This window comes from Myiozetetes cayanensis, unplaced genomic scaffold (assembly GCF_022539395.1).
Source record: "Myiozetetes cayanensis isolate MyiCay16 unplaced genomic scaffold, myiCay2020 scf3, whole genome shotgun sequence".
In the NCBI taxonomy this organism is placed as follows: domain Eukaryota; kingdom Metazoa; phylum Chordata; class Aves; order Passeriformes; family Tyrannidae; genus Myiozetetes; species Myiozetetes cayanensis.
In genome coordinates, this window is record NW_026087521.1 from 14,680,806 (window position 1) to 14,696,295 (window position 15,490).

At 43.6% G+C, this 15,490-nt stretch overlaps 1 protein-coding gene across 1 annotated transcript in view; it reads left to right on the forward strand.

Moving 5' to 3' along the window:
- ABCD2 (ATP binding cassette subfamily D member 2) overlaps positions 1–8,123 on the forward strand; it is a 44,942-nt gene extending 36,819 nt beyond the window's left edge. The window contains exons 8-10 of the mRNA XM_050325105.1: positions 336–420; positions 1,154–1,279; positions 3,805–8,123. Coding sequence (XP_050181062.1) covers positions 336–420; positions 1,154–1,279; positions 3,805–4,015 — 422 coding nt within the window. The 3' untranslated portion in view covers positions 4,016–8,123. The remainder of the gene's footprint in view (positions 1–335; positions 421–1,153; positions 1,280–3,804) is intronic.
- Positions 8,124–15,490: the final 7,367 nt, after the last annotated feature.

The following is a 15,490-nucleotide window of genomic DNA, read 5'->3' on the forward strand; positions in this document are numbered from 1 at the left end:
GTTTCATGAAACAAACATGACAGAATAAATTAGTTACAGGTCAAAGAGTTTTTTCAAAGAGACGGTAAGTAAAGTTTTTTGACAATATCTACATGACCAAAAAGGTTAAACTCCACTTTCAAAATTTACATGATATGAGGGACGTTTTTCCAGTTGATTGCCAGTGGAAAAGCATTGAGGTATTTCAGAAGATGTGATCCAGAACCCTGAGCTATCTCTTCTGCAGTGGAATTGCTCTTTATGATTACAGATTGCAGATGTGTTGCAAGTGAAGCTGCATTTCCTTCATAAACTTACATTGCCCTGACTCATTTTATTTGCATTTCTTTTAAAAGGCTGGGATGCCATCATGGATTGGAAGGATGTCTTATCAGGAGGAGAAAAACAAAGGATGGGCATGGCTCGGATGTTTTACCACAAGTAAGTGTTAAGATTCATTCCTTAAGTAGTGTGGAAAATGAGGAAGAGTTTTGCAGGTTTCCTGTTACAGTTTGAGCTGTAGTAGGCTATAATCTGCATGCAATATGCAACACTGCCAGACAGTTGCATAGGACCTGCATAAACCTTGTTGTTTATTCATACAAGCTCTGCCTTTAGTTTGGGCAATGCTTCTTAAGCTTTGCTTTTGGCAACATAACATTATCTTTTCGAGATATTAATTTCTTTAACATCTCAGGCACAAACATCTTCCCTCCTACAAATGTGGCAGAAATCTGATGGACTGTTGCAGAAGCTCTTGGAGTTTGATAGCCAAGCTCCAAAACCTTTTGGTTTTGGTTTTGGAGACTGCAAGCACACAAAGACAGCCCAGTCCACACATGGCAGTCAGTTGAAAGCTGCTGAGTCAGCTGTATCTACTGCCCAACTTGCTGATAGGACAAAATAACCCCAGGTCAAACTAGGACATAGAATTTGGATCACTGTGTACTCAGATGGACCAGGAAATAAACCCCATTTTTCCTGGAAGTTGTCTCTGCACCTGAATAATGCATGGAAACTTTATGTTGTTGCTAGCCAGCCTCCAGCTGTAAATGAGAGACAGCTGTCTGGCAAAAATAGCTCTCTCCTTTCTGTTGTTGTTTCAACTAAACATCATACACAGGAATACTGTCCAAAACCTAGAAGAGTAATGTTCTTTATCTGCTTTTGAAAGGCCAAAATATGCATTGCTGGACGAATGTACAAGTGCTGTAAGCATTGATGTCGAAGGAAAGATATTCCAAGCTGCAAAAGCTGCTGGGATATCCCTACTTTCCATAACACACAGACCTTCTCTTTGGTAAGTATGTTCAGGGCTTTATCATCATCCTTGCTTTCAGCTTTCTGACAGGCAGTGGATTGGCCTTTACTCTTTCTACTAGGGCAGTTTAATCTGTATCTACTTACTGTTTAATCAGTAGCTACTGCACTTTCTAAGATAACTTGTCTACAGCTATAGTGATTTAAATTAATTTAGCATTGATTTTTTTAATTCTTTGAAACTTATTTATTCCTCCCTCTTATTTTTTTAATGTGTTTCAGTTATTAGCATGCAGGTGTCTAAGAGGCAATTAATAAGTCTACACCACAGCCACAGTAGATATCACCAGGTTATTCTGTGAAGGTGACAAGATACATGAGGTGTCCCAGAGAAGTTTAGCAGTGCAGAGAGAAGATGGGACACTTGACAAGTGGTCAAACTATTCTTTGTTCTTCCATAGGAGTAATACATCTGGCTTTTTAACTTCAGTTCTATATTCTCTAACTTCAGCATTTGTGAGCTTTCAAATATGATCATCTATTAAAATAAGAAATATTGGAATTCTGAGAAGCGTCATTCTAGGAGGGAGTACTAAGTTTGGAAGAGTCCCTCCAATGAAATAAATGTAGTTAATGTATAAATGAGACCAAGGAGGTGTAAGCTAGATTTAACAGAGACTGTTTGTTCTGAACTCCTAGATCCTGCTGTCAGACTGTTTGCTATTTTTAAATTGATGGAAAAAAAATCCATTATTAGTATGTTACCTCAAAGGAAAGAAATTTTATCAGTGTCTGCTTCCCTGATAAGGAACAGTTTCCCCAGCATTCCTTCTTCCTCTGTGTAGATGATGAGAGTGGAAATGCATATTTTTGAATCAAGACCTAAATGTTAAGAAAAAATGAGTATTCTGATAGAAAAAATATTCACATGGACTTTTGGTTTTAAAATAATTTAAATTACACTTATAAAGAAAAGAAATATTTAATTTTGTTTAAGTTTGGCGGTTTTGTTAAAACCACTGCTCAAGAAAACAGGTATTTGAGAGCATCTCACCCATAAATGATTATGAGGGGGAAGTTATTCAAAAGATGTTTTGAGAAAGTTCTTTTGGGTTCAGTTTCCTACCAACATTTCTTGTTTCCTAGTATTAGTCCTATATAGTGTTCAGGAAGGCTTGGGATTGCTCTTGTATTCTCCACAGAATTACTGAAATGATCAGAAATCTGGTGATTTGTGTGGTTCTGGAGAAGTAAAGAGAAATGCTGACTATTTAGAAATAGGCATACCTTTAACTTATGTATGCTTTCACAGGGACTGCACTGCAGAGTTAAAAAAATGTGTTTCCCTGCTATTTTCTCCTCCTGAAGATTATACCAGGAAATATTTACTCTTTTAATCAAAATATTGATTAAAACTTTTCTAGACCACAGACACTAGACATCTCAGTCAGCTCTTAGTTTCTTGATTTTTTGGGTTTTGGTGGGGCAAAAATAGAGGGATAGATTAAGCATATGGGGTCACAAAGAACAATATGCAGGAAGTGCTGAATGTAAGGCTAGAGATGAATCTTTTTTTGAGTCCCATGTTATAAGCCATTGAGTTTATTAAATTGTCACATTCCCTGGATGGGATTTATAATCACTGTTTTATGATGCATCTCATCTCTATATAGTGATAAATTACGCAGTCATATTGGTAGCTCTGAGGGAACTCTCTGCTCTTGCTCTTGTACCTCCTGAAAAATGTCTTGTCAGGTCTTGACAAACTTCACATATACACTTTTGAATATTTTCAGTGCACACACCCTGATACTCACTGAAAGATCTGTGACTCCTACACAGACTCTTTTATTTTGGCCCCTTGCAAATCAAACCATGTTTTAGGACTGAAGTTAACTTTAGCCAACCTTATAAAATGCAGGGAACAAACTGAGGTGTAATTTGAACAAACTCAAGTTTTATCAGTAGCAGCAGGTGCACTGTGCCTGCCTCACTGCATTTTCCACTAAGGAGCTAAGAGCTCTCAGAAAGCAGGGTAAATAAAATAAACTGGGACTAGCATTCCTGAGGAGAAGCAGACCGTGTCTGTCGCTGCTGTTCAAGGCCCTGGAGAAAAAGCCATCTGATGCAGTTGAAGTGAAGGCAACTTAGCCACAGACAGTGTTTCCAGGAGGGAGGCCACCACCTAGGCCAGGGACAGCAGATGATGAGGGAGCCACCACTGCAGGTGAGGGCCTCCTTGAGTCCGGCCATGTGGGCAGCAGCTGCCCCACTGGGAGCCCAGAGTGGTGCCGAGAGCTGACAGCAGGCGCCTCGCTGCTGCAGTTCACTGGTTGGCCTAGGGAGGCCCTGGTGACAGACTTTGAAATGCCCAAATCCCTCACGCAAGACTGTCCCGGGATGATGAGTCATTGAAGGAAAGGCCTTACCCAGTGATCCAGGACTGGACACCTCTCAAATTCCTGAGAGGCACCATTGAGAAGAGACAAAAGACATCCAAATTTGTGTGCAAAAATGGACCATCTATTCCCTGAGCCATTACTAATGTTTTAATTTCTACTGCAGGAAGTACCACACTCACTTGCTGCAGTTTGACGGGCAAGGCGGCTGGCGTTTCGAGCAGTTGGACACCGCTATCCGTTTATCACTGAGTGAGGAAAAACAGAGACTGGAATCCCAGCTTGCAGGAATTCCTAAAATGCAGCAGAGACTGAATGAACTGTGTAAAATCCTGGGAGAAGACTCAGTGCTTAAAACAATGGACAAAGAGGAATAAATAATTTATGTTTTATGTTTTTAAAAGTATTTTTTTAGTTAAGAGCATTACAAATTCAGCCGTTATCCTTTGCATGCATTGTGATAGAGGCTTAGAGCATAGCGAAACACAGCCAGCAGAAAATAATGCTCTGAATGCTATGTAAGACTTTAGCATTTTAGTATTAAGGAAGAAAGAGGTTGAACTGTGAAAAGAAAATAAGCAAGTGCACAGAGTGTAAGATTAGTCATTGCAGCTTACGTTAATTCCTAGTGAAAGCCCGATTCACTGCAAGAAATGGCCAACATGCTTAGGTTTTGTAGGTGAATTTTTGCCTGAGACTTGGCCTGCAGAATGTGCTCTTGTACCAGGTTACTGTGCATATGATATGCCTGCTATGCAGAGCAACCAGGCATGAAACTCAGGCATGGAGCACGGCAGAGGCAGTATCTGGGTGAGTATGCAGATGCGTACAAAAATCTCATCTGGGTATAAGAAACGTTCTCTCAGCCCACGTGAAACCAGACTTCTCTTCTACTACTGAATCGTATACACACCCTTACCTGCATTCTTACAGAAATAACGTAATAGGCTGACCAGAAGACAACTGTCTGAGCAACCCACTGCCCCCGTGATGGAGAAGCAGGGATAGAGCTAAATAATGTACTTGTGCTGTACTTTCTGCCACTACGCATAGCTTCAGAGGCTCCTTGCCCTTCATGATGCATCAGTTCCTTTGGGGGATTATCTGTATCCCTTATTCTGTAACCTCTGGTGGTGTGGATGGAGCACTGGGCCTGGCATCAAGTGACTTAGTTTTCGCTTGACTAAATCATTCATCTGCTCCATGTGTCTGATCCAGACGGTATCCATCTCTGTTCCTCCATTGGCATAATCACAATAGAGGCGCTTGTTTGTTCCATGAGACGCTTTGTGACAGGAAGGACTGTAGGAGAAAGAAAGGTCTGAATTCTCAGGCATGGCTGTCCTGCCTGTTAAAATGCTCAGCATTTATAAAGGTCTGTGAAAAGAGCATTTTGTAACCACTAATTAATATGCCTGCCATATTTTGGTGGAGTGGCTGAACACTGCCCTCACCGTGAGCAAATGCACTGGTTAACAGCTTTACTTTCAGATGCACTCATCGATTGTCCCATCTGCTTTTCAGTGAGTAGGAACATAGTCCCCAGTCAGTCAAAAGGTGCTTTAACAGAATGGCCTGAGACAGTACTGGCTTGCGTGCCTTGCTGGAGGCAAAACTTGGGAGATTTAGATATAAAGATGTGAATGTATTTAAGAGCTCCTGCTCTCTCTGACTGCAAGTACATGGCAAAAGAGCAGCTCAGGAGTGAAGATCAGATGCAGTAAGAGGCTTTGCAGATGGGTAAATGAGCCTTAGCTGAGATGTAGTGATCCTCAAGTTTGTTGGTTCTTTTTTTCCCAGAAATGTGATTCCTTAGAAGGTTTATATCTGTTGCTCTTAGTCTGAGAAAGGCAGTGCATAAGCTGTTAAGCACTGCTAAAGAGAGGAGAAATACTTTAGGGGCATTTACTGAGATGGAAATGCTTGAGCACCCTGAAGTTAATAGAAACTGTTTCCTTATTCTGATTACTTCAGCTACAGGGGGAAGGTGCATTAACTCCATCTGCCAAATCGTAGTCCAGTACACTAATAATTAGCCCATATTCCTTCTCACTGTGTGCTTGGCTTCATGTTTGGTATGGCACTTGCACCAGAAAGTGGAATAAGTCTGCTCCCTCCAGAGTCTATGGCTTGAATGTAACGCTGTAATTTATCCTGGTTACAGCAGTTTGTTCCTTTCATTAGTTCTTGCTGTAATTTTTGCCCCCTGAGACATTCCACTGACATGGAAAGGAATGCTCTTGGGAACCTTTGAAAGGGCTGAAAAATTAAGGTTCAAGAAGTTGTGTAAAAAAACCAAAGAGCAGACTGGAGGTCACTGCTGTGGTGGGTGACATGTACAGGCATTTTAATTTGCAAGTGTCTCTGCTTGTCCCTCTCCCTGAAGGCGAGCTTTCCCCCCTCTCATCTTCAAAGCAAAATTCAGAGCTGCAAAGGAAAAAAAGAAGTCAGCCAAGAATCTGTTCTCAGTGAGCATGAATGAGATGACTGATGAGTGTAAAAAGCTTGCACATCTGTGAGTTATGTTTCTCTAAGATGTGGTGAATCAGGCGCACACCATACACATGCCCTTGTCCCGGCTGCTGCGTATCCTGCTAGCGCAAAACAGCCACCTTTCCCCAGGGGGACCTGCGGTGGAGGAAGGGACAGTATCGCTCCCCACCTCCCCATTAAGCACTTCAATACGTGGCTGGGAGCTGAACCAGGGTTGTCCCCTCCTTCAATGAGTAGGACACTGAAAAGTGCTGAAGAATTGGCCCAGTTTGGTACAGCTCCAGGTATCCCACCAAAGCTCTGCCCTGGCCCTTGACTTGCTGGGAGCCATGATGGACAAATGCAGCATCTGAAACCTGCTGTACACCTCGCGGAGATCAAAGCTGGCCATCCCTCATGGCACAAAGCAGACATCTTTTGAGGAAACCATGTTTAGTAGAAGAAAGTTCGTTTGCTGTTTGTTTGGTTTTTTTTTTTAAATGAGATTATGCATAAAACATACAAAAAATATATATCTTACTGATGAACTTTTGATGAAAACTGAAATAATACCAGGATTGATGTCACAGTATTTTCTTTGAAGTTTGACATATATTTCTTGAATCCAGAAATAGACTTAATCATTCCCATTCAGTAATATAATGTAAAATATTCTAGACTCTCACTCAGCTATTCACATTCTTGTAGGCATGGCAAGAACATTAGAGGCTGGTATGAGAAAAAAAAAACTCCTCTAAATAGGAACTTTCTGAGTGATAATGAGCCAGTTTTAGAAGGATTTTCTATACTGGTGGCTCATTATTTTTAAAGCTAGTTTTGTGGCAGGAAGAGAAACTGCCCTGGAGATATTTTCTGCAAACTTTCTCTGTTGTTCCAAGGGCTAATTGAGACTGGAGTGTCTGTTTCTATTTCTTCAGAGTTTTACAGGGCATAGACCAGCTCCTTTTGTGCTGCTTCAGACCCAGCCGAGCAGAGGTGCATGCTCCCTGCTCAGGAATAACTCAGGGAGACAGTTCTGGAGCTGAGGCATGGGGAGCACGTGGCCCTTGCCAGTGCCAGAGGGTCAGAGCGGGACAGGATGCAGTGGTGGAATGAGAGCTGCTTATCAGTGTTCGTTCCCTTTCTGCCATTCAGGAGCTGTGACTCCCCAGGAGGCCCAGGAAGTGACTTTTTGGTCTTCTCTCTGCCTGTCATATCTAGCTGGAGCTAGCCAGATCCTGCTCGTTGTGTCACAGCATCTGTGCATTCAGGGCAGGATACTGCACAGTGCTGAGCACACCTGGCCCCTGTGAGCACCCTCTCGCACCCCAGGGCTCAGGGCAGACTGGACTTGCCTGGGTCTGCATCCCAGAGGAGTACAGGTGCTGAGCAAAATCCATACCAGCCTCAGGCAGGGAGTAACTGTACAATAAAAACATGAGTTCTCCACATCAGTTCGTTCAGATAATGCAGGAATTTTTTGCAAGAATCTTCAGAATGGGAGGACACGTTATTTGTGCATGAGATTTCAGTATTTTAATGTGGGAGGAGTTTGTTTTTCACTTAGTTTTGGGACCAGACTCATTCCTACTTTGGACTTAGAAGCCCTCCTTCTGCAAGGACAGAAAACCCCACATATCTTTTAAAGGATTTTTGAAAACAGTGGGATTTGTATTTGAGTAGGGAATGAAGGACTGGGTAATCACTTGGGTATTTTAAAGAAAATTGCATTAAAAAATGATCTCCTAAAGCAAATGAACACATCTACAGTCCCCTCAATATGTCTGCAAGGTGACAGTGCATGTCAAAGTCAAATTTATGAGCCAATCGTATAAAGAAATCCCCCCACTGAGCTGTTCGTGAAGCTTAAGAGAACTGAATTGCTAATCGAAATGTCTTTGTTTTGTTTATGTTTGATATTAATGCCTTTTAAGAGCAGACAATTTATAAAGCAATAAAATATGCTTTACAGTTGTAATTTATTCCAACCTCAAATAAAACATGTTGCATTTACTTTGAGTTTGCAGTGTTCCTTATGAGTCACTCCCAAAGCAGTCAGGGCCTGCCTGCATGTGCTCTGGGAGTCCTCTCCCAGCCCTGGTTTCAGTGATGGAGCAGGAAAGTTTGGGATGGATGTTGTGTGTTTTCAAGTTAAAACAAGTGTTCCTAGATCAAGCTGGCGTCAAAGGCTGCTGTGATGTTCTCACATCTTGTGCCCATCCACTTCAGTGTGTACCTGATTGGTGACAGGAAGGTGACAAGAGCTGCCACCCCTCGTGAGGTTGTTTGCAGGGGGACTGGGCACCCAGCAGTGAGCCAGAGGACCATGTCAGCAGTGCAGCTTCAGGTGTCCTCAGCAGCATCAGTCCCAAAGGTTGTTATTGTGGTCTCTGTAAGATACAGTTACGCATAAAGCACCAGTGACACAAATATTAACAAGCAAGTGCCCATGATGGCCTAGCAAAGGAGAGGGTTTTTTCTTGAGGAGCCTGAGGACATGGGCTGACTCCTTAGCTGCCTTGACAGAGCTGGCTGGTGTCTGGCCCCTTCCCAGCTGTGTGGCAGGTGTTGGTGGGGTACTGTATGGTGGCACAGGATCTGGATTATGCAGCTGGGGAGCCAATGATGATGCTGGTCACTTGAGAACTTAAGGTTCTTGAGATTCTTAAGGGTAGCTGAAGGCCAGTCCCCTGTGCCTCCCTTCCAGCTACTGCACCCACTCAGAGACTGGCAGAGAGCAATGTCCAGGACATGAGCCATCAGAAATGCACTTTTGAGGGTCTGTGGGTGGGCTGTAGACCACGCTGGGGCACATGCATCAGACCAGGAGGAGACAGGCTTTATTGCAGTGGGGGAGGTGAGCTGAAAGCTCAGGTTGCACTTGAGTTTCACGTTTTTTTGATGAGAAATGTTGGGGGTTTTTTACACTCCTTGTAGAGCATTCCTGCTTTCTGATCAGGCCATCAGAGGACTGGTGCCATGTGTTTGAAATGCCATAGTCCTGAACCATAGTCCCTGTGTGCTCAAGGGTTAAGTATTCTGAGAAGAGAGGGAACAACAAGACTTGTATTATGGGAGCAAAAAGGACTCAGGAAATATTCAGAGCAAAAATGTTCAAAGACTTCCCACAGGTGAAATTTCCTAGTAAGTGGGGAATATCTGGAAGAACATCTTACACTGCCTCTATAGCTTATTTCTGATTATGGTTCACTCTGCAACACCTGCTTTGTATTTTTTAAATTAGTGTCTTTAACCTCATGCAAGTGAGACTATCTATGAGAGGGTAACAATGACATTTCAAAAATGCTGCACCCACTCAGTATAAGTTTTATGTGTCTGAACAATCTGTTTTTAAACAGGTAATTAAGAAAGGGAGAAAGATTGTGATGGGGGCTAATGCAGGGCTGAGAAGCCGGTTGGGTCCTGGGGCTGAGCCCCCAGTGAGAAACTAGGCTGGGATGAAGTCTGGGAAAAACCAGTCCAAAAGAGCCCATGGGGGAAGCCAGATGTTGGAATAAGAGAATAATGAAACATGTCTTGGACATAAAGTAATTGTGCAATAGCACATTACTTATTATCAAACATACTGAGACAAGCTGTCTCTAACACAGCATTTATAGGATAACACAACAAAAGAAAAATGTTCATTTATTAATCAATTTTAGCATTAAAAATTGTCAAAAAAGTTATTTAGGTTGAAATGTCTTTGAAAGAGTTCGTATTTGTTGTTTTTGAGAACTGCATTTCAAATAGAGAGGATTCATAATGCTTTTCATAAAGATTTGGGTCTTTGGGAATTAGAAATTATTCTTGCCTTAAATGATAAGCAAGATATTGAAGGAAACTCAACTTATTTAATATTTAAAGCAACCAAAAAAAATTGCATTCAGTAAGTTCAGTATTCTTGTTCTCAGTTAAAATGTTCTTCTCCTCAGTTATAGCCACACTGTGCTATAAATACATCAAGTTTATGAGGTATTTCTCTATCAGTTGGTGTTTCCTGTGCTGGTGTGTTTGGAGATCTCTATCTTTATTAGATGGGTTGCACTGGGTCTTCCTTCCCATCCAGGTGCCGGTCTTTGATGGCAAGTGGTGGAAGAGAGGGAGTGGAGTGGTGAGTGCTGTCAAATATATCTGGGGTTTTTTATAGATATAGTCTGCAAACAGTTTTAGGAAAAGTCTTAAGAAATAATGTCTGCACAACTAAAGTAGTAGCTGACAAGGTACTACTCCAAGTAGAGGTGCAACAACTGGTAGTGGTACAGCTGGGCTCTGCTTAAATGCCTGCTCACAAATAACAAGATATTCTTGCACTGAGCAAACACTTCCCAGCATCACTTTATACCTGCCAAGCTAGGGTAGTTTAAAAGTTACACAGCTCATACTTGTGAAAAACAAATAATACTCTTAATCCTAGCCCACAGTTTTCATCAGAGGCCTTTCATAACGTCCTTTGGAGTTTTTCTAGGTAACCCATAAGTGTAATCCATTCTTAAATAAGAACATGCCTTGTCTGAGCTCTGCTATTCAACCAAAATCTCTTTATAGCCAGTCACAGAAGCAAAATTCTGAAATTCCCCATTTTCTTGATAGTGCAAAATGAGCATACAAGGAGGTGCTGTTGCAGTCTTTTATACTGTAATTCAACTAATCGCTCTTTTTCCCTTATGTATGTGCCATGTGGCTCATTGCTGAACATCAGAGGATGAGGACTCTGTTTATGGGACTCTTGCTTGCATTATTATGGGTGAAAAAAAGAGTGATTGATGCATTTCATGCCAAGATGAAAGCGGAGGCAAGGCAATCCGGTCTGGGAGAACGACTGCACTTCCTTTCCAGGGACTTCTGAAGGGAGGTTCAATTCCTCTTTCAAGTCATGGGCTTCTGTCTGACAGAGGGTTTAATTAACAACCAGGAATAAAACTCCAGTGGCAATATTAGTTTTAAAAATATTTTAAAATATCTATTTCTAAAAAAATGAGCCTGCTAGATGTTCCCTTACTCAATCTGATCTGGGTTTGCCGATTTCCTGTGACCCACTCGCCCTGCTCTGACTCTGGACAAGGACAGAGCTGTGCCAGTGAGGGCTGGGCCCCTCATCTCCCTGTGGGACACCACCAAACGTGCCTGCTCCTCTGCCCCTCAGAGTGCCTCTAGGAAACCTGAGGTTATTGTATTGCCATGGGCTCCAACCTTTCCAAGCTCCTCCCCTCCAACCAAGGATTATTTCCTCAAAACCAATCTTCCCACTCTCTTGACTTTAACTCCTATTCTTCCTGTCAAAGATTCCAGGAGAGTCAGGAGTTCTCAGGAGTACCTTAAAGGTAAGCCAGATCAGATGTGCTGAAGCATGTTTTTACATAGGACATCGTGTAGGGCTGTATCACCAAATACCTGCCTAGCCTGCCGTGAGTGTTCCAAGTTTTTGGTTCAGTTTGTTTAAAGCTGGGCAAGGAGATGTGTGTTTACTTTGCTAATTTAGAGCCTTATGCTGCTGCAAGAGGCATAAATGAGATGCAGAAGCTGGAAGTAGAAAAATTCAGACTAATAAAGCCAGGACAGGTTTTACTTCTGATGGGTGCTGGAGTACTGCAGCAGAAAGTGCCTGTTTGGCACAGGGCGTTGTTTGATGGCATCTATGGCTTGTGTTAAGCAGTGCCAAACCAGTCCCTCCTGGCCAGCAGGAAAGTGGGAACTCCAGTGCTGCTGGAGTCAACAGGACTGCACACCCTGTGCTTTCATGGACATTGCAGCCAGCCTGCTGAGCTCTGCTGCACAGAAAAGCTGCTGTGGCCTTGGGAGGAAAGGACTGAAGACCTGGAGCTGTGAAGGACGAGGCTCTCCAGCTCTTTTCCTGCATTTGTAGGAAGCAAGTACAGACAGACCTGAGCTGCCCTGCCCTGGCTCCCATGAAGGCACATTTAGTCAGCATTGCCCACCCTGAAAGGCACTTTCTTCTTCCCACAGGAGCTGCCCTGCATCACCCAGTGCCAGGCATAACACGGTGCATGAAATGCAGTGCTGGGCTGCCTCCAGATCAAAGCAGGCTCCTGCCATGCCAGCTCGGAGCATGGGCAGAAGACCTCTGCTGTCTGCACCCAGCTGCCCAAACAGGTCTTAGACTGGCCATAATCTATACGGCTTTTTGCTTTAATCCTATCTGACTTCAAGTTTTTTTGCGTTTGTTGTGGGTGGAGGCAGAAGAGGCATGGCTACACGCTCTCCTGAAGAATGAGGCGTGTGTGAGCAGAAACTATTTGCTTTGTTGCCCTTGAAGATGAGTCCTCACCCGCAATGGCTCGTGTGAGAACACAGCTCTGTCCCCTGCCATGGAGAGCTTAGGCAGTGAGAGTTTCACTAGAAATCCACTCCCATAAGCATTCAGGAATACTCCAGACCTGGGAGAACTCTTCATCACCGATGTCTTGCTTCATTTACTTCAATCAGTTTCTTCTGCAGTTGGCTGAGCGCCAGATTCAGGCACAAATACTCAAGCTTTTGTGTGCAGGCTCAGAGGCTCAAGTTTCCTGTCCCATGTGTAATACTAAGCCTCGGGAATCCCATTTGAAAGTGCTGCTGGAACTCCAGTCTGGTGGGCTTCTGTCAGGAAAGGAACGTGGTGCTGAGTTGAACACCATGTTGAGCAGCAGAACCAAACTTGTTGCTGGTGAAACAGGGCATGTAAGGGAAATGAAACAAGACAAATGTTTGGACCATGAACCTTGGAGTCCCCAGGCATCCCGAGCTGTTCTTGAAAGGTTTCCTGAATTAATGATGCTGATTAGATTATTAGAGAGGAACTTGAAGAACCCACATCACTGCTGAGTTTGCAGTCTCCTATCAGCATAGCATTGCCAAGGTTGCTCCTGAGCCAGGCTTGCTCCCTTCACAGTAATTTCCTGTAAAGATTATTGATAGTGAGTGAGTTCCTCTGATGGCATGTGCAACTCCTTTTGCTATTAGTAGGCTGAGAAATTGCCATTACTTTCAGGCACAACACATAAAATAGTGACTACATTCATGACCCTTAACAGTATGAAGGCACTTGAGGGTTTGTTTTGTATGAATATGATTTTGAGGTTCTCAGCTGTTCTTGGGAGTGACTGACTATGCAATACACCGTGGAATATTTAATTCCTTTCCAAATTATTTTCCCCGCTGTTTGCATGCTGCATTACTTAATTGGAGCAGATCTGCAGTCTGAGGAGCACTGCTATGGGCAGAGCTCAGCAACCATGGCATTTCCCAAGAGTTTCATGACTTTATCTCTGCCAGGGTGATGTTTTCCTAGCTGAATACTACTCTGCTACACTTAGGAAGCCTTCAGTGAAAGTGATGTAAGCTTTGCAGGTGCAAATCAAAGATGAATTGAATTTGGCCTTTAGTTATTCCTTGTTGGGTAGGACTGACATGACTGATAAGCTGAGGGGCAAAAAAATATTGGAGAAAAAAAATTAAACACATCTCAGTTTTCTTCCAGTCAGTTCCAGCACTCAAACTGGTGCTGTCTGCCTTCACAGAAACCAGTTGTAGTAGGCTGGGAAGTGCTCTCATGTTGCCTAGGGCATAGCTTTGATCAAACAAACTCAGCTTGCCTCTCACAAAGCTTTTTTAATGCACCTGATATGGGATTCTGCCTGAGATAATGAATCATGGTGCATTTAAAAGAAATTAAAGGATTAATGTCAAACTCTGCTTGTAATCCAGACCAGCACCTTAATCATTCTGCCAGTGTGCAGAGTGGTGGGACAGCAACAGTTCTGGGCATCAGCTCATGGGCTGAGCACCCACAAATGTAGGTCACTGCCATCTGAGAGACGGAATCAATATTTCAGGGTGCATTGCTCCCTCTAGCTTGTGAGTTTAATGGAAGGGGTAGGAGAACTAAAGTAAATTTTTAAACAACCTGACTGGAGGGCAAAAGCATCTTAATTAAATCTCATTCAGTCTTCCTCTGATCCTGCCTGCAGATGGTGTGTCCCTCCTGCACTTTGAAGAGGTTAGCCCAGAAAGGCTTGCAGAGACAGCAGATCTGAGACTCTCAGAGTTTACTTTCAGACAAGTTTCCACTGCAGACATCACTGACGCTGTCTGTAGATAGACACAGTATTTGAAGACAGCAGGGAGAGGGACATGCTCCCAACTCTGTCCTTCCATGGTGAAAATAAGGGGGAGGTGTCATACATTTTTAGTTTTTTCCTCTTGTGTTTGTGCTTCTGTTTATTTCCTGAGTTTTGAGCACAACTGTTTACATCCTGGGCTGGCTTTCTCAAGAGGAGGTGCTGGTGAAAGTCCCCAGGACACGGAGCTGCCACACGGTACTGGCAGTACCCACCCAGCACACACACCCATGGCACCGCTTTGCATTTGGCTTTGTCTGTGGTTCATATTTTCAGGCTTTATTCTCTGGCTATTCTATAGCCAGAAATAGATTGCTTTTTATTTATTTTATTAAAAAAAAAAAAGTTCTGTGTGTTTTTCTCCTTTACTTACCTGCATGGAACTGTAATTCCCAGGGCAGGGGGAAATCCAACTGTTAGGAGATTTGTGATAAAAACGGTTGAGAAAACAGCTTAGTTCCCCTGATGTGTTCCAGCTGAAGCGTTCGTTCTGTATTGCAAACAGAGTTGTCAGCCTGGCTTCCCCAAACACCCCGTCCTCCTGGCCCCAGTGAAGGAGTGGGGCAGAAGCCAGCAGCAATACCGGGCTGTCCTGCAGGGCTTCTGGGCAAAGATACCTTGCCAATGCACCCTGCCCCTCTGCCAAAGGCCCCCGACGTGGTGGAAACGAGTGGGGAATACATTAGTCCTGTGGAGAGCTTATCACTCGTGCTGATGAGGTGAGGTTAAAGGCTCGAAGGCTGAAAGGGCAGCTGCACTTTTCCAGAAGAGAGAAAAGCAAGCAGTTCAGTGGAGGAAAGGGAAAGCCGGGGAGGAGGGAAGCCAGGGAATGCTTCCCCTCTGGGGGCAGTAGCAACTTTCTTTTGAAGAGCAGAAGCAGCACATCTTTGAAGTCTGCTTCAAGCTGAGTATATAAGAGCTCTGGGGGTGTTCACAAAACAGAGGTGCCTGGCAATAGTTCCAGGGATTGTGCAAGGGCTGCCATGGAGTCAACCAAGAATGAAAAGAAGGAGCTGCTCTGCAGTTAGAGCAGTGGGATGGGACTGCCAATCAGGGACCCATCCCTCACCATCTGACAGGGTAACATGGAGCAGCTGGAAAACCACTTTTCCCACTGCAGAGAGCCCTCATTCCCACTTCCTGAAGAGCCTGCCCATAGCCAGGGGAGTTGCTGCCCACTTTTAGCAAATCATTAGAGCCAGGCTCCCTTCAACCCTTGGGCCACAGGATGTTAGCCAGCATTATATGGGCCGAAGAAAA